Source organism: Fundulus heteroclitus, chromosome 14 (genome assembly GCF_011125445.2).
Source record: "Fundulus heteroclitus isolate FHET01 chromosome 14, MU-UCD_Fhet_4.1, whole genome shotgun sequence".
Classification (NCBI taxonomy): Eukaryota; Metazoa; Chordata; class Actinopteri; order Cyprinodontiformes; family Fundulidae; genus Fundulus; species Fundulus heteroclitus.
Genome location: NC_046374.1, coordinates 33,328,044 through 33,353,766, shown reverse-complemented (window position 1 = coordinate 33,353,766; position 25,723 = coordinate 33,328,044). Strand labels below are relative to the sequence as shown.

At 39.8% G+C, this 25,723-nt stretch overlaps 1 protein-coding gene across 1 annotated transcript in view; it reads left to right on the top strand.

Annotated features, from left to right (window-relative positions):
• Positions 1-3,427: 3,427 nt before the first annotated feature.
• The window catches only part of LOC105920088 (protein FAM160A1), a 30,158-nt gene continuing 7,862 nt past the window's right edge, over positions 3,428-25,723 (top strand). Inside the window, exons 1-13 of the mRNA XM_012855594.3 lie at positions 3,428-3,601; positions 9,982-10,234; positions 11,629-11,818; positions 11,907-12,128; positions 13,073-13,235; positions 14,398-14,509; positions 21,538-21,639; positions 22,900-22,956; positions 23,114-23,200; positions 24,430-24,597; positions 24,685-24,764; positions 24,924-25,096; positions 25,181-25,292. Coding sequence (XP_012711048.2) covers positions 10,130-10,234; positions 11,629-11,818; positions 11,907-12,128; positions 13,073-13,235; positions 14,398-14,509; positions 21,538-21,639; positions 22,900-22,956; positions 23,114-23,200; positions 24,430-24,597; positions 24,685-24,764; positions 24,924-25,096; positions 25,181-25,292 — 1,571 coding nt within the window. The 5' untranslated portion in view covers positions 3,428-3,601; positions 9,982-10,129. The remainder of the gene's footprint in view (positions 3,602-9,981; positions 10,235-11,628; positions 11,819-11,906; positions 12,129-13,072; positions 13,236-14,397; positions 14,510-21,537; positions 21,640-22,899; positions 22,957-23,113; positions 23,201-24,429; positions 24,598-24,684; positions 24,765-24,923; positions 25,097-25,180; positions 25,293-25,723) is intronic.

Genomic DNA, 25,723 nt, shown 5'->3' with positions numbered 1-25,723 from the left:
GATTAATTTTGCTCTAAAACGTTAAAACAGAAATTAATTTTAGTTTAATTTCATTAAAAAACAGTATCTTTTTCTGACACCAGACAAATTTCTCCCTTTAACAACAGGGACAAGGGTCTCTTTGAATCAATAAGGTTGCTGACCTCTGAGCTGAGTTAGGACTGCAGCGAAGGTTCGTGGGTTTAGTGAAGATGTTGTAGAAGACGACCGGCTGAGATGGAGCTACAGCGAATAAATGAAAGGAAAATATTTCAGGTTTTTATGTTTATACTGGCCCAGTGATGGACTGGTGACCTGTCCAGGGTGTACCGCCCCTCTCACAATGCCTGCTGTAGATAGGCACCAGCCCCCAAGCCACCCTGCAAGCAAACTGAGTTTTATGCTGTTATAATGTCTAATATTGCTAAACCTGTGGGATTTAGTTTGGGTTGGACGCAGAGTATTGACAACATGTGGCAAATGTATCAACTTAAAAATCTCCTGGCATGGCAAATAGCGCTGGAATATTTACCAACAAGAGCGTTTTAGAAAAGAATTAATTGTACTAGAAGTCCTTAACATCTGAGATTAAAGTGTGGAGATGAAGAAACAGAGAAACATGTGTTTTTTGAAATGTAGATTTGCCCTAAGAGTGTGGATTCATGTGTTACGGTGGTTAAATTAATTATATATGTGGGATTTAACTTGTGAAAAAATTGCATATGGACTGCTTTAGGGCAACTGGTAGAGGAATGAATTATATTGGTGGATAAGAGTCAATTATATAAAAGATTTGCTTTGGAAAGCAAGAAATATCGTGGTTTTAAGAAATATGGAGTGCCTGAAAGTACAGAAATTAAAAGTTTTGTTTATTTGGGTAAAGATTATAAGTTAAAAGATATTCTTTGTAAAAAACAATGAAGAAATTAAGCTATTGCGGAAAGTATCAGAAACATACCGGGACATGTGCAAATAATACAAAGGTAGTCTAGGTAGAACCTTTACTTCAGTAAAATGTGAACAGAATGAAAAGTATGTTTTGTATTGTAACTTCCCCCTTCTTATTTGTTGTTTTCTGTTACATCTTTATATTGTTTCTGTAATTTAACCTAAAAAAGAACCAATACAAACCTTTGAAAAATTTTATTGTGATTTAGTTACTACTTTCTGAGTTTAATTGATGTCCTTCGTTCAGAGCACTACATCAAATCTACCATTTAAGTTTATTGATGAAAACATACATTTGATGTTTCTTCAGAGTTCTTCAATCTTCAGTGTTAATGGTTTTCTTCAAATAAAAACATTAATATTTTGTAGTTGTTCCCTTTGTAGGACAAAGAATAATACTGATAATTAAAAATAAACAAATAATTACTTTAAAAAGAGATACAAGACAGGCCCAAAATGCCTCCAGAGATGTCCAACAAACCACATAGAGTGGGTTAGAGATGTATAATAATAATAATTCATCTTTATTGTCATTGCAATATACATTCCAATTAAATTCCTCCTCTGCATCTAACCCATCCCTAAGGTGTGACACCCAGGGAGTGTCAGTCTGCGGGATTCAAACCCAGAACCTTGCAGCCTCTCCAGGACACACGCACCCTGCTTTCTAACCACTCCACCAATGAATGACCTGACAACTTAAAGAACAATAGAGTATATATTAAATATGCAAATAGCACCAGATGGAAGTCCACTGTATGCTCATGAAATAATTATGAGCAATTCAAGTGCAGTGGAATAAAATTAAAAGCAGCTAAAAGTAATTTTAGCCAATAAAACAATAACAAGAAAGGGATACAGATTGAAACTGGCCACAATAAACTGAAAACCAAGAAGTTGTTGCAACTAAACCAGATTTAATTATTCCTTTGGTTGTACCTTTACTTGTGTAAGACATTTTAAATCGTTAGCATGTTCTTTACCTTTTTCTTTTACAAAAATAGGCAACATGTTTGTAATAAAATGATTCCAGGTTGATTTTTTTTAAAAATCAAACTTTTTTTAAAAAACAAACTTTTTTTAATTTTTAAAAAAAGAAATTAAACGAGGTTTTAAATAACATCGTTTACAGATTGTTATATTTTCTAAAATTTGTTTAACCAACAGATTATAAATGCAGTTTTAAGATCTGGCCACAAGATGGTGCTGTAAGACACATAAGGCGCTCCAATGAGCTCTGATGGATGATAATGATCAGCAAATCTGTACAAATTGGTAAGAATTTTTTGCAAAAAACGAAAAGAAAAGAAAAGAAAAACAGGAAAAATAAAGGAAAATTGATAGAATAAAGAAGAAACAGCAAAAATAAAAACAATAATCGACCAATCAATCAAATATCATTAGAGGACATTTTATATAAAGTTAATTGAAACACAAAGTGAGATGTTTAACAGAGGTTAAGACCACAGCGTGGAAAAAGCTGTCACAGCAGAAAACGATTAAATTAAATTAAACAATAGCGAACATCAGACAGAAAGATTAAAAATGTTCTAGAAAGTGAACAACTGAATGAATTCTAATTACATTGCTGAGAAAAACACAATAGATGCATGTTTATTACACAAAGACATTAAAATGTAAAATATATTTAAAAATACCTATACATAAAACAAATAAATAAGAAATATTCTTGAATTTACATTTAATTTTTGATGAAAATAAAAACAATAGCCCAAGCAAAGGCTGTAAATAATCTAATTGAAATTAAGACTTAATTGAATGTGCAATAAAAAAGTATATAATAAATAACATTAAATGTGATATTTCAAAGCTAGGAATACACCACCACCCGACAAATAATCCGTTTGTGGGTTGGTGGTGTATAAATCTTTAGCAAAATATAAAAAAGATGTTGCAGTAAAATATGCCTCAGTATTACTATAGTAAAGGTTTAGTCTGACAATGCATCAAAAAATAAAATGTTTTTTTCCTACTCAGTCGTTTTATGGTAAGAGGTAGTTCATGTAACTATATAGTTATACTCTATATATTTAATTTTTATACATTTAATATATTTAATTTGGCATTCCACAATAAACAAGACTGCTTTGAGCACCAGATAATGAGAATAATGTTGAATGCAGCTCAGATGACTTGAATAGGGACATATTAACCTCCCTCTGTCTGACATATTCATATGGACAAAATGTTTGAATCTTCTGTTGTTTAGGCCATTTGGAATTAATTAATATCCTAAATTAATTTATGCTTCACTTTTACAGATTTTTACTTTATGCAACAAAGACAAAAGGTCATCCTACTATTACTAAAGCAACTACTGCTTCTAATAGTGACGAAAAAGCTAAAATCCAGTGTATAAAGCAAACTTTTGTTTATGATGTGCATTGAGAAGGGGCGGGGCTTACATTCAAAGTGGGCGGAGTTAGTGCGCGGAGGGGGCGGGGCTACAGCGACCGTCTCGGGCAGCAGTAGAATGATTGGCAGCTGAGCCGCTTAACGCCTCATAAATGGCAAAGGGCTCAGAAACAACAGAGCCTGAGAGCTTCAACCCGACAAACCTGTGGATTTACAGACCTTTCAGCATCTAAAACGAGCTGTGGGAAACTTTTTAGGCGCTTTCAGCCACTTGGAACAGCAGACAGAGAACACAGAGGTAAGAGACGCTTTTTACTAAATCACAGCGACACAGATAAGACTCAAGAGGTAAACACTGTACGGTTGATTCATAAAATAAAGCGAAGACGATAAAATATAGTATAAAATATACTATATTAGAAAAAAAGACGGATCATTTACACAAAATAAAAATGCTCTGCTTCATTTTTTTTTTTATTCTTAAATATCAACAATAATGAGAAATGTTTTTGATAGTAATCAGGACAAGATCGCATCTCTTCAGTGAGTGTTTATTATCACATCCAGGTGTATTTCCATCTTCTCTGTGACGTTCAGGCTGGTGCACCTGTGTTACGCTCCCAGCATGAAGGAGGTGCAGCAGGGCCCTAACAGACCTGAACACACATTAAAACAGCTTTGTGCTGGTCTGAGTGCAGCTCAGTGCTGCTGTTCAGTGTCCAAACAGAATCAGGAAATGCAGATGTTTAGTTTAGGGAAGGATGGAGGGACTGTTTCATCTCCTCCCGCTGAGGAAATGTTGCTAATTAACAGCAGAATTTCAAATTACAGAAATCATCACCGTTACTTTTGTTTGTTTTGTCCATAAACTGAGTGATTTCCTGCACATTTCACAGGCCTGGTCTAATGTAGGTTGCCCCTTGAGATGGTGGTTTGATGGTTTTCCTCATGGGGCTGCTTGTTCTGCTGTATAAAAAGATAAATATTTCATTTTAAATGTTAAAAAATGATACAAATATGTTATTGTTCAGCTTCTTAGCTGTGAATGTGGGCTGATTCGGAAATGTTCTTGTGTGTTTCTCTTTTCACAAAGCTCAACACAAATGTCCTACTTAAATATCGCATGCTCTTGTGTTTTTTATCAAATTTATGTGGCTAAAAGATCATATTTAAACCCCAGGGGAAAAGGAACTTAACGACTGTCTTCCGCGTACCTGGAGGATGTCCCTGGGAAGACATCCTTCTCCCCAGCGACAGCCTCCAGCTCATTCTGGGGGATCCCACACATCCCAAAGGCCAAACAGGATGACATTTTAATGAAGTTAAAATACTATTTTAATTGATCTGGTTCAGGGCAGTAATTAAAAAGCTTTTTATCTAATAAAACCTTCAGATTATGTTAAATCTTCACTTCCATCCAGAACAAGCACAAGGGGATAGTGGAGAGAACAACTCTCTTTTAACGGAAAGAAACCAGCTGTCATCGTCACTTTATTTTCAAAAGGTGGATCCAAAACAAGATTAATACGTAAGCTAAAGTAAAATTAAAGAAAATAGAAGGAAATCCACTGTAAATATTTATAAAAACAAAACAAAAAGACAAATTAGCTCAGTGCAAACTAAAAGTTTCACAAACATCTTTTAATACACTAAAAGAATATTAGCAAAATGAAGCCTTACAGAAAATTAAAGAAATGGAAATGCAGATTTAGAAAGCAAAGGCTGGAGCTTGAGAGGAATTTAATGATAAAGTAATATTTGAACGTTAAGGCACAGCAGCAGCAAACATTAACATTTTTCATCCCCATTTAAAGGAGCCAATAGTTTCTGCAGCTCTCAGGTTTTCATAGAGTTTTTCCAGATCTGAGGAGGACAGTAACTAAATGCTCCCGCTCACGGTTTAGTCCTCCTGGGAACACAGAGCGGGCCGGACTGATGATCCGAGGGGTCTTCGTGGTTCATGCCTCATCGGCAGCTCTGAAACGTACGTTCACACGACACATTCAGTGACATAAAGACCATTAAGAAGATTTTAAAGGATGTGCTGTGACAAACAGGCAGCCAGTGTCTTGGTTTGCAGCCTGTTTTGCTGGTTTGGGTCAGGCAGCAGCAGCATTATGTATGACCTGTAGTTACCTCTCTGATTTTTAATAAAACCAGATTTCTGGGGGAAAAAGCTTGCAGCAGTTTTTCTCTATTTCTATATGAAACTCTTTATTCTGGCAACGTTCTTAAGGTGAACTGATTATTGTCATTATTCAGTAATAGACTCCATATCTAAAAAAATTTGATATTCCGCCACTTAAAATATACGTTTAGAATTTGATTATCCATATCGATCAATCTGATATTTATTTTATTGGTATGCTATTTTTCTATATCCTCCAGCCACGATTGACAGGTGTCACAAATTAATCTGTTTGGATGAAGAATGACACAAAAGGTGCTGATTGGCCAGGAGTGCAGGGGGGAAATCTTTAAGTAACCAATTAGAGATCAGCATGAAGTCACATGGAAGCCAAAAGTTTCACTCATCTGGTGTCCTTTGCTATTGAAACATTAAAATCAGGCTTACTTAAAACAAAACAATCCCACATAAACCTGAAATGAAATGAGAATGCAGAAAACTAAAAGTCAGACACATTTAATGAGAGAACAGAGGTGAACATTACTTTTTACTTCGTAGTTTATGTCTTCTGTTCGTGCTGTTTTCCTGCAATTTAGATGACCACCCTAGCACCCCTATTAACAATACAGATATTAATTAAAAGTGGCCTTAGAAAGGAACCTCGGGGAACCCCATGTGTGATTTTGTTAGCTCAGATTCATAATTACTAAAAGACACACAGTGGTGTCGGTCGGTCAAATTAGATCTGATTCTCTTTAGGCTCTGTTAATCAGGCCTGCTGTTTCCGTCGCTGTTTGCTTCTGTTTGTGTGTTTTCACGTGAGAAACAAGCAGCTGTCGTCACACACTGCTGATAGCTCACAGGGTTAGGGTCCAGAATAAAGCAAGAACATTTTAAATAATGAAAAACATTCTTTACCGCTACAGTTATACGGAACCCTTTTTTACTAAAGACTAAAAACATCGAACCTTTGATAATTAAAACTGGGCCAGAAAAGCCTTGAGGTTTAATCTGTGGTCTGTGTGAAGGCATGTGACCGTCTGACCCACACAGACACACAAACACAGAAGCCGGTCAGGGATTAAACGTCGCCGTCTCATCTCAGATTACGCCCCCCCCCCCCCCCCCCCCCCCCCTCATCTCTGTGGCAGACAGACGTTGCTGTGAGGACGCTCACTGAGCCGACACATTCCTCAGCTCTTATCTCAGATCAGATTCAAACCTTAAAGGCCCTGATGGCGTTTCAGGGTCCGGAAGTCAGCTTGGTCCTGACCTGCAAGAATCCACGCATCCCAACATCAGACACTTTTAAATCAATGGTCTGCTGCTTTGTAAAGACTAATATAAAACTATGCATATCCTTATAAATGAGTAGAACAGATTATCATTGCTGTTGCCTTTTGTTCTGGATTATCTGCATGTTGCGTATCCGAGTAAAGCCCAGTGAACTGAGCTGTCCTGCTAAACTTTCCGTCTTCAGTCTGGAGACACCACCATTGACATGCGTGGCGTTGCCGGTTGGGTGTTTCACTTGGACGTGTGCAGCTACGTCAGCTTGCAGGAATGCAGCCAGGTCTGTTTGGTGAGGTTCCTGAGTCTGAGCAGACAATTTTCTGCATATTTTCTAAAAAAAAAAAAAAAAAAAAAAAATCCAAATTTATTTCTGCAGCCCAGCCCCAAAGACAAGAGGTCTGAGTCTTAACGAATCTAACGTAAAAAAAAAAGGAAATTATGCTCCGCAAGGCTGCTATCAGTCCACAAATCGCCGCGTGTAACCGTCTGATCTAAAATGGGACGACCTTAAGAGAAAAACGTCCACGCATCCAAGGTCAAAAGCAGGAAATAGGAGCAAAATCCCAACGGTTTATCCCACAAAATCCAACTCAGATTAGACGTCCAGATGGTGCAGGATGAGTTAGTTTCTCTTTGTTTTACTCCTGTTGTGGGGACGTTTATGTGGCGTAAGGGTCCCTGGATGTCGTCTCTTTCCTGCAGGATAAAAGGCGTCAGGTTGGCTCCTCGGCGTCCCCCCCCCCCCCCCCCCCCCCCCTGGCACGTAGAACAGAGGTAGGAACGCTGAGATATCTTCGAGTCCTCCATGCTGGGTATTCCTGGAATTTCCCGGGAAACGCCCAGGGCGGGACTCGGACGCTCCGTCACCTTTTCCTGTTTGCACGTCCCTGCACGACGGCCTCTACTTCCTGTTTCACGTGAGGTCACCGGGAGGGACATCAGAGCAAGACTTCGAAGAATCAAAGCCACATAGAAAGATGTTAATGCTTTAAATCGAGCGAAAAAAGAGAACTCAACTCAAGAACGGAGAACAAAACGCTGAGCAGCTATAAGTTGATATCTTTAAAGCGGTTTATCGTTTGGTTACAAATCATTGCAGCCCTGGAATCCAGCAGAGCTAAAAATACATTTCTTTGTGACGGATTACAGTCCTGCAGCCTCAAATCTCTGCAAGATTTAAAAAAACAAACAACATCTTAGAGCGGGACATGTGGACAATACGTGGACGCTCTTTATTTGTTCACGGTCACGCCACATGCAAGAGTCGTGTTCAAGGGTTGGACGTCCATTTACTTACTTTGTAGAGCGCACTATTCAGAGATGTGGGTCAAAACACTTTGATTTAACAGCTGAATCGAGGCCGTGGTTGTGATTAGTGACCCAGGCGGGGGACTTCAGGTGTCGGTGGTAACGTGAACACTGCTCTGGTCTGGCTTTATGGGTCCGTCTGTGTCGCAGCTCCTACCTGTGGTCACCAGATGTGGATCATGACCCAAAGAAGCGGCCGTGGTGAGCTCCCCCTGTAGGCTTTAGTCGTCAAGATAAGGGCGAGGAGCTCTCAGTGGAGCCTCTGTTCCGGTTCAGGTATTTAGGGCATTTCTGTCAGCGTGCCTCCTTGTTTTTTTTGTTTTTTTTCTCTGGGCTCTACGGTCACGACTTCTCAACCCAAGAACAATGGGTTGTTTCTAGCCTGGGAACACCTTGGAAGGTGGAATGAGCTGCAGAGAGGATCTGACACGACCTGATGGACGGATGGACCTTCTTTGGAGGGGTGGAGGAAAATAATTATGAGCTAATAAAAAACAGAATAATTGGCGCTGTGTTGCATAAGGCTGGACGATTAATCAATACCAATATATATCGATCGATAGAGGTATATAAATGACAGAAAAGAAAAAGGTTCAATAACAGTCTTTCCTTTTGCTCTCATGTAGCAGATATATTAATATTAATTAATATATATATATATATATATATATATATATATATATATATATATATATATATATATATATATATATATATATATATATATAAATTAATATATTATGTTAATTAATGGTTTAATGAAGAGGAAAACAAAAACAACAAAAACAAAAAAAAAAACAAGCCAGTTCACCATAATATTAATATATTATATTAATATTACATCACTACATCCTCCCAACCAATCACAACGTAGACCCAGGAACAAAGCCCCCCTTCAAAGAGTTCAGAGAGCACACGTTCTTTTTTTCTTTGTTAAAAAGTTGGTTGAGTTTTAATTCAGTGTTTGTTTGTCTGTGTCTGAAAATAAATCGCTAAGCAGCAGCATAAAATGGTCAGGTATCGATTTAATTATGGATATCGATTAATATGATTTATATTTTATCAATATGCTTTTTTTTCTGTATCATCAAGCCCTAGTGTTGCACCTTTCTATCAATTTGAATTCTTTAAAGATATGAACTTCACCACAACAACAATATTCTCATTTCTTAAAAAAAAAAGCACGTTCCTCGTCAGATAAGCTTCGTACGGTGGATTCTCTTCCTCCCTTCTGTCACATTTCCAGTTGGAGATCCAGGCTCTGCTTTTTCTAAAGAAAACCTTAGACTCTGAACACAAACACAGGAGATAAACTGGCTGGTTCTCTGTGTTTCATAGAGCCCTACGTTTCATCGTACATATCGAGAATCGTATCATCCTGGATGATACCCAGCCCTATTTGACGGCCAACCTAGAATAAAGAATTATGGGTGTTTTTTGTCATTAAGTAACCATAATAATGCACAGACACAAATAAAGATATCCATGGACAAAATTAAGATTGAGCATTCATAGTGAGGAGCCTCAAACATGCAGACACCAAATATGTAGAAAATAGCTAGTTTAAAGTAAAGCTTTACGGCCGAATTGGGCAAATGATCATACTGTACAGTTGTAAATAGATAATAAGGATTGTCGCTTCATGCATGCTCAGTATGAGGGATTGCTGCAAAGCCATCAACAATGCAGACGACTGTCCACTGTGGCTCTACGCTCTTTCAGGAGGAGTGAATGCTGCTTGGAGAGACTTGATGCAACCTGCTGGGTTTCCTTAGAGAGGAAACTTTCTGACCAATCTGTCTAATCTGATTGAATTTGACTTCATAAAGTGTCTTGAGATGACATGTATCATGAACTGGTGCTATTTAGTCAAAATTGAATTGAACTGAATTGCTTCTCACGTGTTGTTGGTGGACTCTGCCTTTAATTTACCGAAGCTTCCTCTGCAGAACGGCGGCGGCTCACTGCGCCCGGACACAGAGAGGTGGAGTCTGGACCCACGGCGGCGGGTGATGCCTCCAGGTTCCCCCGCCAGCCGCCGACATCCTCCTCACGTCGACCTGGAAGATGGTGTAGCTGCCTGACGGCCGGTCCAAGATGATGGCCTCGGTGGTTGTCGGGGGCAACCGCAAGAAGTCCCTGACTCTGAGAGGCGTGGATCCGGAGACCTGCATGATCGTGTTCAAAAACCACTGGATGCAGGTGATGAACATCTGTCAGAAGAGATTCACTAGGGCTGGACGATATAGGAAAAAAAAGCATATAGATAAAATAGAAATGATATTGATCCATATTAATAATTATCAACAAATTAAAAACATATATTTTAAGTGCAGCCCTGACCATTTTATGCTGTTAGCGACCTGAATTTACCAAAACTGCAAGTCTGCGTTGTGATTGGTTGGGAGGATGTAATGACTGTAATATTAACCTACATGGCTAGAATGAATAAGGAAGGAAAACTGTTATTCTATTGAACTTTTTATTGACCTTTTCTATCATCAATATATAATGTTGTTGAATTATCGTCCAGCCCTAGGATTCACTTCTCGTTTTTTACTGCCTCTGCTGCCTCCTCCTCTCAGCTCGTCCCGTTTTCCTCATCACGGCTGGTCGGCTGTGTGTCACAAAATGATTGTGTGCGTCTGATTCAGACCTACATGTATATTAATTTTGCTAAAGTTGGACAAAGAGTCTAGGGACCATTAATTGAGGTTAGGGTATGACGTGCTGATCCGCATAAGTCAGGAAGTGAGTCACAGGAACAATTAAAACGCTTAAAACAACAAACAGTGACTGCAGCGTTAGCTTTTCAGGGAAAGACGTTTTTTTTTTTGTTTTTTGTTTTTTTTTAAGGGTTTTGTGCACATCTCTTGCTTGTGAAAATGGTTGAATGTGGTTTTAGCTATGATCTAAATAGCATTTTTCTACATAATGAAATGCACTTACATCCCTCTGACATTTTTATTTATTTCATTCAAAAATAACTTTAAAATTCATACACACAACACTAGCAAATCAAATGAATGAAAAGGAGCAGAGAGAAGAGCAATCTTATGATATCTGCCCCTTAACTTATCTTACAATGATTGTGCATCAGTTCTGTTAATTAATCTTTTTTTTTTACAGCATTTACATCCATCTTGTCTCGGTTATCCAATATTTGCTGTAATTACATTTTACAGTATTAAAAATATTATATAGCATCATTCAAACTCAACTCAAAGTGCTTTACACAGAAACAAAAGAAAACATGAAAAACACCAAAACCTTTCTGCTTCAAAGAGCATTGTATAGAAAAGAAACAAATGCTAGAATGCAAAATTTCTCTTAATAATATAATAATAATAATAATAATAATTATTATTATTATTATTATTGATTTATTTCTGAAATGACAATTTTTTCATTAAAGAGATGTGATAAGCATTAAGTTACATGGGATAAACCTGGTAATATACCATATCTTATTCCCTGCGCTTTCCTATTTGTTTCTTTTACTTAGTTTTTTTTAACATATTTCTGTGTAAAAAGTGAAATAAACAAAGTTCAGGGGGGCGTCCTCACGCCGTCTGTCGTGTACCGTCTCTGCGAAGGTGGTGAAGATCCTGGAGAAGCACGAGCCGAGCCGCAGCGTCTCCAGGGCGCTGGGCTTCCTCTCTGGTAACCATGGCGGCGGCTCCCGGACGTTCCACCTGGGCCCGATCCCCGCCGACGAGGCCAGCGCGGTGCAGAACTACGTGGAGCACATGCTGTTCCTGCTGATGGAGGAGGAGGCGGGCCAAGGTAGGAGCGGAGCGTCCCCACGGTTTCACGCCGCGGCGGCGACGGCTTCTGCGTCTCCTCACGGCGGTGTGATTGTGCTGGGTACCAGGAGGAGCCATGGGTCCCATCCTGGAGTTCGTGGTGCTGGAGGGCGTGATGGAGCGGCTGTTCCTGTGGAGCCTGAGGAGGCAGTTCACGGAGGACATGAAGCTGGAGCAGCTGCGGATGTACCAGATGCTGCTGTCTCAGGCCAGACAGCCTCTGCTGCACCACAAACCGGTTCTGCGGCCCCTCATGATGCTGCTCACCTCCTGCGCTGGAGCCGCGACGGGTCAGTGGGTAATCCGGTTGTATATTCAATTTCAATTCAAATCAAATCAATTTTATTTATATAGCACCAATTCATGAAGCATGTCATCTCAAGGCACTTTACAAAGTCAGTCATATTATACAGATTGGTTAAAAATTTCCTATATAAGGGAACCAGTTAATTGCATCAAAGTCCCGACAAGCAGCATTCACTCCTGGGGAAGCGTAGAGCTACAGGGAGAGTCGTCTGCATTGTACATGGCTTTGCTGCAATCCCTCATACTGAGCAAGCATGAAGCGACAGTGGAAAGAAAAACCACCCATTAGCGGGAAGGAAAACCTCCAGCAGAACCAGGCTCAGTATGAACGGTCATCTGCCTCGACCGACTGGGGTTACAGAAGACAGAGCAGAGACACAACAAGAGAAACAAAAAGCACAGAAGCACACATTGATCTAGTAATCTGTTCTACATTAGATGGTAGTAGCGGGTGAGCCGTCTTCTCTGGATGATGTCACAGTTAACAGAACGCCAGACCAGGTGTACCTACTATGAAGAAAAAAGAGAGAGAGCAAAAAGTTAAAAGCTGAAATGACAAAACTGGAGAGCAGTAGGAGAACTCAGCAGAGTGAGAGAAATAGTCCCTGATGTCCTCCAGTAGCCTAAGCCTATAGCAGCATAACTATAGAGGTAGCTCAGGGTAACATGAGCCACTCTAACTAGAAGATTTGTCAAAAAGGAAAGTTTTGAGATTAAGGCAAACACTGTAGATTAGTTGCAGATTTCAGATCCACAGCTAATAACCTGTCAGTTTAGAGCCTTGATTATTCAAACTAAGTTCAGACGGACACTGCTGCGCCTTCAGAGATAGTCCAGCTGCTTGCCGACACTTTAAGAGTTGAGATCAGCAGCTGGATGTGTTGCCGGCGAGACGCTAACTCTCTAACCTGGACGCTTCGTCCCGCAGACGCCGGCGGCGTGGTGGAGGCGGAGCTCGTCCAGCTGCTCAACCAGCTCTGCGTGGCTCTGGTCAAGGATCCGTCCGTGCTGGAGCTGTTCTTCCACACCAGTCAGGACCAAGGCGCCGCCAACTTCCTGCTCTTCTCCCTGCTCATACCGTACACCCACAGGTGGGCACCCGAGACGTCCCTGTCCGGAGTTTCTTTGTCCTCCATGCTGATCCGGGTCCTTTTAGATCAATCACGTCTTGACACAGGGTTCAACAGTAGGTGCTAATGCCACATTAGATTACTTTCTATGCTCTAAAACAAAAAAACCCTGCACTAAAATAACCCTCCATGTTTCATTGAGGGATGGATGGATGAAAGATGTTAAAGTAAACGGGTGAGAAAATAAATAGTCCACCTCGTTTATGTTAATCTTGATCGCCATCGTACTGACTCAGTCCACATCAAACCACACCCACATAGACTCCCGCTCGATGCACGTTATTGTTGGCTAAACTGGGCTGAACAAAATAAGCCCCAATGAGCCGCAAGCTGAGAGGCCGTGGTTCATTCTGAACCACGAAAGACAATAAATTAACGGGGCTGGGAAAAATTAGCCTTACACTGCAAAAACATCTAAAAATAAGTGAAATGTTCTTAAAATTTGCGTTTTTGTCCTAGATTTGAGCAGGCAAATAATATTATCTGCCAATGAAATGAGTATTTTGACCCCTGAAATAAGATAATTAGACATCCTGCACTTTAAATAAGATGATGGAGATGAGTTGTTCCTATTTTAAGTGCAAAAATCTTATTCCATCTGTAGATAATCTTATTTACCTGCTCAAATCAAGGACAAATGCATTCATTTTAAGAAAATGTTACTTATTTTTGGTTCCGTTTTTGCAGTGTATGGAAAGACCCTGGGATTTCCCCAAGGCTGTTTGGCACTGGTTTTGTTGTAAATTTGACAAAATGTGATAGCCTACACTTTTAATTTGTGTCTATTAGGTATTTTACTATTTTTATTGTAAACACCAGGGAGGGCTCAGCCCTACTAGCCCCCTTACACCAGCCGCCCATGGTTAAAGCTATAGCTGGTACGGTTGTTCAGGTAATATCTGTGTAGCAGGAGAGATTCCTGGCTTCCTTCAGTGTTGAGTTTAGAGGGTGAAAGTTCTCCTCAGTCAGGACAGGTAAGAGCTCTGAATATCAGGAACGTTCTCCTTTAAAACAATCGCTGTCTTCAGGCTACAAGAGCAGCCTTCTGCTGATTTTCTAACCTTCAGGTGTTAGACATTTAGGGAGGAAGTCCTGACAGCCTGTGTGTTTTTTTATCTTCCAGGCAGGGTCTGGTAGGCCAACAGGCCCGGGATGCTCTGCTGCTCATCATGTCTCTGTCGGCCTCGGAGCCCCGGGTTGCTCAGCACATCGCCGAGAACACCTACTTCTGTCCCGTAAGTGCTCAGAACGCAGATATTATGATAATTACATAAAAATCCCCCGGCACTGACAGGCCGAGTCCTTGATGGTTCTCGTCAAGGCGGCCGAGGAGACGGCCGGTCGTTTCACGGCCATCTCCGCGTGCCTCAACAATCTCTCTCATGTTTCTACCCGTTCATCCTTCTCACACCCCTGTTAGCAAAGCTAAATCATTTAATAAACCTCGCTGTGAGCAGAGAAGGATAAAGGGAGGATTTAATAGATCTGAAAAAGGCTGAGATGTGGAGAAAATAGAAAATATTTAGTTTCTCCTCGTTAACTTTCAGGACAAAAAAAAAAAAAAAAAACACACACACTCCCACTAGTTGAATGTGATCAGTGATTATTTAACAGACTTTCATGAATCAGACGGCTGTTCAAATGAATGGAGAGTGTTGCATTCATCTCCCCTCTGGATTGTAATCTCATTATCGCGAGTTATGTAACAAACTAATGAGCTGATAATGCCTCCTCCTGGGACTGCATGTGTGCGGAGGGGGAGGAAGAGAAACACCGAGGGGGCTAATGAGGGAAAGGCAGGAAGGAATGGCAGCGAAGTGGAGGAAAAGACTGACGTGAGCAAAGTAATGCAGAAGGCCTGAATAACGATAGAAAACTTAAAGATGAATTAACTCAACCTGCACTGCCAAAACTGAACTAAAAGTAAGTAAAACATTTTTGAAATGGCCGTATTTGACCTTTATTTGAGCAGGTAAATAAGATAATCTGCCGATGCACTGCAAAAACGCAACTAAAAATAAGTCTTTTTTTCTTGAAATTAGTGTATTTGTACCTTATTTGAGCAGGTAAATAAAATAATCTGCCAATGGAATAAGATTTTTGCAATTAAAATAGGAACAACTCATCTCCAGCAACTTATTTTAAGTGCAGGATGTCTAATTATCTTATTTTAGGGGTAAAAATACTTACTCCATTGGCAGATAATCTTATTTACCTGCTCAAATCAAGAACAAAAACACTAATTTCAAGAAAAGTTTACTTATTTTTAGTTCTGTTTTTGCAGTGCGGAAAAGGAGTTTTGCACTTAAAGTAGGAACAACTCCTCTCCATCATCTTATTTCAAGTGAATATATCTAATCATTTTATTTTAGGGGTCAAAATACTCCTTCCGTTGACAGATAATCTTATTTACCTGCTCAAATTCAGAACAAATACACTCATTTTAAGAAAATCTGACTTATTCTTAGTTCCATTTTTGCAGTGTGGTGACCATGAAACAAGAGAAGTATGAGACAAATGGACAAACATTAGCAAAAAGGTCTCATCTCGGGGACCTGAGCAGAAGATAACCGTGTCAGCCATGTTGGCTCTGTTGTCAGCAGTTTCTGCGTTGGTACCTCACGTAAGGAGAACCTTAGAGGTGTCGGCGGCGGCTCGGCTCAGCACGTGCCACCTGTGACCGTGTTTGTGTTGGACTTCTCCGGCTTTCAGGTCACGTGACCAAACTCTGACCTCAATCTTTGTGAAGGGAGCAGATTAGTAAATCAGCCGGGGATTGGGCCGTCCACACAGCGTGGGATTAACAAGGCGGCACATGATTGGACGGCTGCCCGATCGTTAACGAGACTCCAGCTGTTGACCACCGAGGAGGATGGATGACGAGTCTCCTTTTTCTCACTCCTCCAACCTCTATGTACCTTTTATCAAAATGTTTTCCTTTGCTCTTTTTGCTCATTGTTAGTAAGGCATGAGATCTTAATTTGGAGAACATGATTTAGCTTGTTGGAAAATCAGAAATAATACAAATCTTTCCGAAGAATTTGATTAAATTAACTTTGTAAAGTGCTTTGAGAAGGCATGTGTTGTGAATTGGCGCTATATAGATATGATTGAGTTGGATTGAATACAAACAGGAGTCTGGACATTCCTTTGACATTTTGAATTGAGAAAGCTTCCTGGATGTGAAGCGAAACGTCTTCAGCTTCAGAATAGAAGTCCAGTTGTTTTATTTTTTAACCTTTTTTTTTAATTTAAAAAAGACATTAACAGACTGAGAATCAAAATTTAGCCAGAGACCTATTTAGCCGTTCTGTTTAGAGGGAATAATCAGTGACTACTACTTCTGTAGGACTGGTTGTGCTTGGCTGAGAGAAGTAGAAGAAGTCAACTAATGACATCAACATGAACTGAAACTGAAGCAAAGCTGCACTACTTTGCTTCAAGGGGGAGTGGTGACCTAGTGGTTAGTGAGTGAATTTCTCTATTGTGAGATAAATAAATAAAGTTCAATTATTATTACTTATCAAAAACACAATGAAGCTGGAATTTAATAAGATTTTGCCAGTAGGGCTGGACGATAAATCGATTTAATCGATTAATTCGAATTTACAATTCTTTAAGATTTAATTTTTGGAAAATCTGGATTTTATTTTGCCAATACACTCATTGGGTTTCCATGAAGAGAACAGCATGTGATGCTGAATATATGTTTAGGCAATTGTATTGTCAAAATATTGTTAAGTGGAAACTTTTTTTTAACCATAATACGAGGTACTTCATTTACTTATTTACTTTTTTTTTTTCTTAGTTTGAAGTTCACAAGTGCAGTGAAGCCTGTTCTTAGCTCAATGTGTAATACCACTAGCAGCAAATGTTTTGTTATATTTTCATTGTTTATAATGGCATGGCTGCCATCTTGTTTTACAAGCATGTTTCACAGCTTGTTTTTAGTTGCACTTTGAATTCAGGTCAACTCCCTGACGAAATGCTTGACATAAAAGCAAGGTTTTAAAATAATTTCTTTAATTTCTTTTTATGAAACAAAAAGGAGGAAAAAAAATCGATTAATCGGATTTGGTATGATAAAATCAGAGATTTATTTTTTAATCCATATCGCCCAGCCCTATTTGCCAGGCTCTTTTCCTTCTTCAGTTTACTTTGGATTGAAACTAAATTCTTCACTGATGTTACATAAAAACTAGGATGATTTCAAGCTAAACGAGGGTTAAAGGTGGTTGAAAAGTGAAGCATAACAGCTTTCCATACACGCACAAAAAATTAGAATATGGTGATTTTTTTAATTTATTTTTATTAACCAGGTTCTAGGATGTTTGGCCTTCAGTCTCCCCTGTTTCTGATGGTTTGGTCAGAGACATTCAGGTCAGGGGCCCGCTGGAGGTCCGTTTGTAGGACTCTGGTAGGACTGATCCTGGTTCTGCTAGAACAAAGGAGCAGATACCGGACCTGCTGATGTGTTAGGGACATCCATCGGTCCCGTGCAGCTCTTCTAGAGTTGGACTGCCTGTGCAACCTCTGGTATTGGTCGAGTATTGCCTCATGCTGCCAGCAGCGACTCTGACCCTGATCAGATGCAAAACTACTGAAGAGATGTCAAATAAAACGAGGAGAGAAAACCTTTCTGTGGCCTCCACCGGCAGAATCGTTCCTGTTTTGGGGTCGTCTCATTATGTTGCAGCTGACACTGCGTAAAACCTCAGTCCACTGCTGAACCGACCAGATTAATACTCCAGGAGTTTATCTGACTTTATATTAAACTGTTTAAAGAGTCATCCTTTCAGTTTTTGAGCAGAGTTGGAAACTTATCATTGTTGTTGAAACAGCCTCACTCAGACACAAACATTCAGTTAAACTGGGGTAACGACAAGCTTTATGATGTCTCTGTAAGTATTAGGTCTCATCATTACCTTTTTCTTTGTCTGAGGTAGAAATCCACTAGATTAGATGGAGTCAAAGCTCTTTTTCCAGTGCAACCTTCAGCAGGAAGAGTCCTGGAGACGTGAGCATTTAGCTGAAATCCTGCAGAGCGCTGATCTGCTTGGTAAACCTGGCAAGGGGAAAAAATTTGTCGTTAGAAATAGTAAGAAGCAGGACTTGTGTTCCTGGAAAAGGGTTTTTTGTTACCAATATGTGGAGGGTTGTATCTTCTGACATACTTGAAGAACCCATTGTCTGAGTGTGTGTGTGTGAGAGAGAGAGAGAGAGAGTGTGTGTGAGTGAGACTCATATTGAAGGTTAAAGGACAATTTGAGCCTCCATTATTCACTTTAGCTAAAAGTCAAAAATAATAAGCAATTGTCATTATAAATAGCTTTGAAAATTACTCAAATTTCCTCCCATCTGCCCTAAATCTCTGCTAATCTGCTCAGGAATGTGATCTGAATAAAAGCCTGCCTGTGTTATCAGGGTCTGTGCCTACCTGAGGATGAAAAGAGGTCAACAACAAACAAACACCGACAAACAGAAAACACCAATAAAGAGAAAACAGCTTCAGTGCATCTTTCCCATTGAAGAATGAATATTATTTAAAAAAAAAGAAGAGATATACCAGCTTTCTGATTTGATGTTGGTGCTGGTAGTGAAGCTGATCACTCTGGTTATCCATGTGTTGCTGATCCACATGGAGTTTTATTAATAGAGAACAACTTGAGCGCAAATATATGCTTATAATTAGACAAACTTTATTGTCATTTTGTATGCACAGAGTGCGTACAGAACAAAATTTTCGTTTGCATACAGCTTGAGAGTTTCAGTGAATTGCAGTTGATTTCAGAATAAAGTAAATTTGCAGGATATAAAGTAACTTTGCAGGATAATAAAGTAACTTTGCAGTATAATAAAGTAACTTTGCAGATGATAAAGTAACTTTGCAGATGATAAAGTAACTTTGCAGGATAATAAAGTAACTTTGCAGGATAATAAAGTAACTTTGCTGGATAATAAAGTAACTTTGCAGGATAATAAAGTAGCTTTGCAGGATAATAAAGTAATTTTGCAGTATAATAAAGTAACTTTGCAGATGATAAAGTAACTTTGCAGATGATAAAGTAACTTTGCAGGATAATAAAGTAACTTTGCAGGATAATAAAGTAACTTTGCTGGATAATAAAGTAACTTTGCAGGATAATAAAGTAGCTTTGCAGGATAATAAAGTAGCTTTGCAGGATAATACAGTAACTTTGCAGGATAATAAAGTAACTTTGCAGGATATAAAGTAACTTTGCAGGATATAAAGTAACTTTGCAGGATATAAAGTAGCTTTGCAGGATAATACAGTAACTTTGCAGGATAATAAGGTAACTTTGCAGGATAATAAAGTAACTTTGCAGGATAATAAAGTAACTTTGCAGATGATAAAGTAACTTTGCAGGATAATAAAGTAACTTTGCAGGATATAAAGTAACTTTGCAGGATATAAAGTAACTTTGCAGGATAATAAAGTAACTTTGCAGGATAATAAAGTAACTTTGCAGGATAATAAAGTAATTTTGCAGGATAATAAAGTAACTTTGCAGATGATAAAGTAACTTTGCAGGATAATAAAGTAACTTTGCAGGATATAAAGTAACTTTGCAGGATATAAAGTAACTTTGCAGGATAATAAAGTAACTTTGCAGGATAATAAAGTAACTTTGCAGGATAATAAAGTAACTTTGCAGGATAATAAAGTAATTTTGCAGGATAATAAAGTAACTTTGCAGATGATAAAGTAACTTTGCAGGATAATAAAGTAACTTTGCAGGATATAAAGTAACTTTGCAGGATATAAAGTAACTTTGCAGGATAATAAAGTAACTTTGCAGGATAATAAAGTAACTTTGCAGGATAATAAAGTAACTTTGCAGGATAATAAAGTAACTTTGCAGGATAATAAAGTAACTTTGCAGGATAATAAAGTAATTTTGCAGGATAATAAAGTAACTTTGCAGGATAATAAAGTAGCTTTGCAGGATAATAAAGTAGCTTTGCAGGATAATACAGTAACTTTGCAGGATAATAAAGTAACTTTGCAGGATATAAAGTAACTTTGCAGGATATAAAGTAGCTTTGCAGGATATACAGTAACTTTGCAGGATAATAAGGTAACTTTGCAGGATAATAAAGTAACTTTGCAGGATAATAAAGTAACTTTGCAGGATAATAAAGTAACTTTGCAGGATAATAAAGTAACTTTGCAGGATATAAAGTAACTTTGCAGGATAATAAAGTAACTTTGCAGGATAATAAAGTAACTTTGCAGGATAATAAAGTAATTTTGCAGGATAATAAAGTAGCTTTGCAGGATAATAAAGTAGCTTTGCAGGATATAAAGTAACTTTGCAGGATATAAAGTAACTTTGCAGGATATAAAGTAGCTTTGCAGGATATAAAGTAGCTTTGCAGGATATAAAGTAGCTTTGCAGGATATAAAGTAGCTTTGCAGGATAATACAGTAGCTTTGCAGGATAATACAGTAGCTTTGCAGGATAATAAGGTAACTTTGCAGGATAATAAGGTAATTTTGCAGGATAATAAAGTAACTTTGCAGGATATATAAAGTAGCTTTGCAGGATGATAAAGTAGCTTTGCTGGATAATAAAGTAACTTTGCAGGATAATAAAGTAACTTTGCAGTATAATAAAGTAACTTTGTAGGATAATAAAGTAACTTTGCAGGATATAAAGTAACTTTGCGGGATAATAAAGTAGCTTTGCAGGACAGTTCCAGGATAAAGTACAGCAGTGATTTCACAGTACAGCAATTGAGATGTAAACAATTCAGGACACATGTGATATAGAGTCCAGTTTTCTACAGTATAACAGTATAATCTTCCTGCAGAGGTTCAGAGCTATTATACTGCGTCCTCAGGAGAAGGTCAGCTGGAAGAAGGTTTTTTATGCTGAGGAACTTGGGAAGAACCAGCTTGCTGGGATAGAGAAATCCATGTTGAAGGGGAAGTTCACCCCTGGGAGGATCTCCTAAAAATAATTGATGCCAAAATAGCCATTAAAATGAATGGCCTCTGACACCAGGGCCACTGTCTGGAGTCCATTAAGGAGATAAAAGCAGTACCTGACAGCCAGGACTGGATCCAGCTGAACGACGCCTGCATGGGAACCTGCCTCTGGAGCAAGATGAGGGTGTGGCAGTTTGAGACGTCTGTGATCTGACCTAATGCTGCTGAACCTCACCACACGCTTCCAGGCTCTCTGTAACTCTGTTCCCATAAAGTCCCTGACCCGTTTCTGGTTCCGTGTGTCCCCAGGTCCTGGCCACGGGTCTGTCTGGGCTCTACTCGTCTCTTCCGGCCAGGCTGCAGGTCTACAGCGAGGACTGGCACTGTCTGGAGGCTGCAGACTGGCAGCAGGTGAGGACGCTCACCGTCAGCGGCCTGCCGTCGCCATCAACGTTTACCAGCTTTTATGCTCCAGGGTTAGAAACAAGCTGCTAATGCTGGCGTTGCTCAAATAACTTAAGTAGGAGTGTCCCCCATACCAGTTTTTTTCCAGACCGAGTACTTCAGTTTAGATACTTGTCAATTCCAAGTACCAATACTGAATATTTAATAAACTGAGATTTATAGATCACACATTCGGTAAGAGCTTCAGGTATGTTTCTGGAATAGTTGTTGCAATCTTGGTTGTGTTGCAACAAACTCTTTGAATTCTGTGTCAGGTGTAGTCTTGAAATGCTATGTCTCATTTTTGTGTTAAAAGGCGTCTTTTTTTTTTGCCCCTCTGCACAGCACAAAGCACAAGATTGGTACACTGCAAAAACGTAACTTAAAATAAGTAAAATGTTCTTAAAATTAATGCATTTGTCCTTGATTTGAGCAGATAAATAAGGTAATTTGCCAATGGAATGAGATTTTTGCACTTAAAATAGGAACAATTCATCTCCATCATCTTATTTCAAGTGCAGGATGTCTAATTATCTTATATTAGGGGTCAAAATACTCATTCCATTGGTAAATAATCTTATTTACCTACTCAAATCAAGTACAAATACACTGACTTTAAGAACATTTTACTTATTTTTAGATCAGTTTTTGCAGTGTATGGGTTCAGAGTATCGGGTTGCTTTTACAAATAGGAGTATGAGTACTGGACGCTGGTATCGGGCCTGATACCGATACCAGCACCAGTATCAGGACACTACTAGACGTCATAGTAATGGAGCTACACTGCAAAAACAGAACTAAAAATAAGTAAAATTTTCTTGAAATTAGTCTATTTGTCCTCGATTTGAGCAGGTAAATAAGACTATTTGCCAATGGAATAAGATTTTTCCACTTAAAATAGGAACAACTCATCTCTATCATCTTATTGTAAGTGCAGGGTGTCTAATTATCTTATTTTAGGGGTAGAAATACTCATCCCATTGGCAGATAATCTTATTCACTGGCTCAAATCAATGACAAATAGACTAACTTTAAGAACATTTTACTTGTTTTTAAATCCGTTTTTGCAGTGTATGAGCTATGAAAACAAAAGCAAAGACCAAGGTAGTGGGATTATGACAGAAATCCCAGATAAATACCGTTTAAAATGTAGCATTCTGAGGTGATTCAGCGCTAAGAAGATGTGTGTGAAAGCCTGACTCCGTGATTCTTATCTTGTGTAAACAGGTTCCAGCTCTGGTCCACTTCCTGCACTCGTTGGACTTCTGCAGCGCCGTTACCAAGGTACAAAACAGCGCTGAAACACAGAATATACGCACTCCTCTGTCCCCTGCATGAACCAGACATCAACCATAACCTTCATTCACTCCGTCCCCAGAGGTTTCCTCGTCCTCGTTATGAAATCAGACCGGGTCACACTTTCTTTGCCCGTGGTTTTCAGGTGGCTCATCCCTCCATCCGCGCCCAGCTGTTGGACTACATCTACCAGGGCTTCCTCGTTCCTGTTCTGGCTCCTGCCCTCCACAAGGTAACAGGCCTCTAAATACGTCATATATTACTAACTCTTGTCACTGTTTTGGTAGAGTGACAGTAAATATTCACTCATTTAATCACCTCTGCTGCATGAATGAGTTTACCTTTCTATGAACTGCTTTGGTGAAGCCAGCCTGGGTCAAGTGTTGGGGAGGTCTTTGCTCGGCCCGTTTACTGCACGTCCGAAGAACGGAAACATTATTATTATTTTTAATTAATTAGAGACGTTGGCTCCCAGACGTTACTGCTGGACCTTTGATGCACTGCAAAAACATAACTAAAATAAGTAATATTCTCTGAAAATAAGTGTATCTGTCCTTGATCTGAGCAGGTAAATAAGATGATCTGCCAATGGAATAAGATTTTTGCACTTAAAATAGGAACAACTCATCTCCATCATCTAATTTCAAGTGCAGTATGTCTAATTATCTTATTTTAGGGGTCAGAATACTCATCCCATTGGCAGATAATCTTATTTACCGGCTCAAATCAAGGACAAAAACACACATTTTAAGAACATTCTACTTATTTTTAGATCCGTTTTTGCAGTGTGCAGATACAGTGAAGAAAATAAGTATTTGAACACAATGCGACTTTGCAGGTTCTCCCACTTAGACATCATGGAGGGGTCTGACATTTTCACCTTAGGCGCGTTCAAATACTTATTTGCAGCAGTAATCATACATTATGACTCCTGGATTTTTGATTTTTTTAGGTTATGTCTCTCACAGTGGACAATTTCCGACCTCTCCATGATTTCTAAGTGGGAGAACTTGCAAAGTCGCCGGGTGTTGAAATACTTATTTTCCTCACAGTAAGCGATCGGTGCATCAATAAGAAGGCAACTTTTTCCGGGTAAACATGCTTCTTTTTCCCTGTCACCTGCTTGTGAGTAGAGTAAAACCCTTTTATTGCTCTCTGTATATGATGCAATAGATTTTTTTTCTTTTTTTTTGGTCTGGCTATCGAAAGTTCTGCGTTAACGCCGCACTGACATGTTTTGCGTCTAGTGGGCATTAAGTATGATGTAGCAAATGCAAGAGGACGTTAGAAAATACGTAAAACATTCCTGGGTCTGATTTCTAAAGGTTTGTTTAAAGCTGTTTTTTTCTGGAGACGATCGCTCTTCTCCAGTGTCCCCTTTAGTAATTCAGATGTAAAACAGGCGTAGACGAAGGTCCTGATTGAATGTCATTACTCACCTCTGATCATCTGTGTTGGCAGCTGACGGTGGAGGAGGTGATGACCACCACGGCGTACCTGGACCTGTTCCTGCGCTCCATCTCTGAGCCCGCCCTCCTGCAGACCTTCCTGTCCTTCATGCTGCTGCACCAACACGACGGCGTCTACGTCCTGGACACGCTGGTCAGCAGGGTCAACACGCCTTTCCAGGTACCACCGGTGATACGCCCCCCCCCCGCCCCCCTCGCCTGTTTCTCATGCCCCAGACCTTCTGACCTCTCCCCTGTCCGCCTTCAGCTAGGTACCGTGTCTCTGGCTCTGTTCAGAACGCTCATTGGTCTCTTCTGCGAAGACGTGATGCTGCAGCTGGTGTTCAGGTCAGTCTGAAGCGTCCACCTGTAAGCCGGTCAATGCCATGTCGCTCTGGTTTCTCCTAAGAGCTTTAAAGTTAGATGTTTTAGGGGAGATTTCTCCTCACCTGGCCTCAGGGGGGCAGTAGTGTGCAGCACTGAGCAGGATGGACGTTCTCTCCTCAGGTACCTGATTCCCTGTAACCACCTGAGCAGGAGGCAGCGCTGCTCCCTGAAGCAGAGAGACTGTTCCTCCTCCAGCGCCGCCTCCTTCCTGCTCCTCATGCCCTCCTGGTGCCCGGCGGCCCTCAGCAGCGCGCCTTCCCTCTCCGAGCACATCCACTGGCCTAAAGGAGCGGGTCAGTGCGGCGTTACGGCTCGAACCACAAAGAGTTCTTCCAGGAAACAAATGTACTCACTCTGAGTTTTTGTGTTTGTGTCAGAGCTGGCGGTTTCAGACAGCGTTGCCTACTGCCGAGGTTTGGACTTCCTGATGGACGTGAACTACATCCATTACCTGTGGGACGCCCGCCAGGCGATCTCCATCTCCTGCAGGTCGGCTGCTCTCGTGTCCTGCCGGCTTCTGGTTATGACTTAAAATGCAAAACTAGTGTGTAGTATTTTTTTTCCCCATCTAAAACAAACAACCAAAACACCACAAATGACCATTTCTTCCTGTAGCTCCTCCACTCTACGCCTTATCAGAACAATTAGCTGCAGAATTATGTGTAAATAGGCATTTAGCGCCACCTGCTGAGCAGTCAGAGTCACTACACAGACTCGGGGGAAATGTAAAAAGCGAAGACTCATAAGGCAGAAAAGTACATTTAATCTGATTTTGAAGCGAATGAAACACACACAACCTGTAGGAAAATGATAAAAATGTCAAGTATCTTCACGTTTTAACACTTAAATCAACCAGTCAAGGTTAAAGAGATGTCTTTTATGCCACGCAAAGCCAAAGAAACGAGATTGAAAATGGTTCT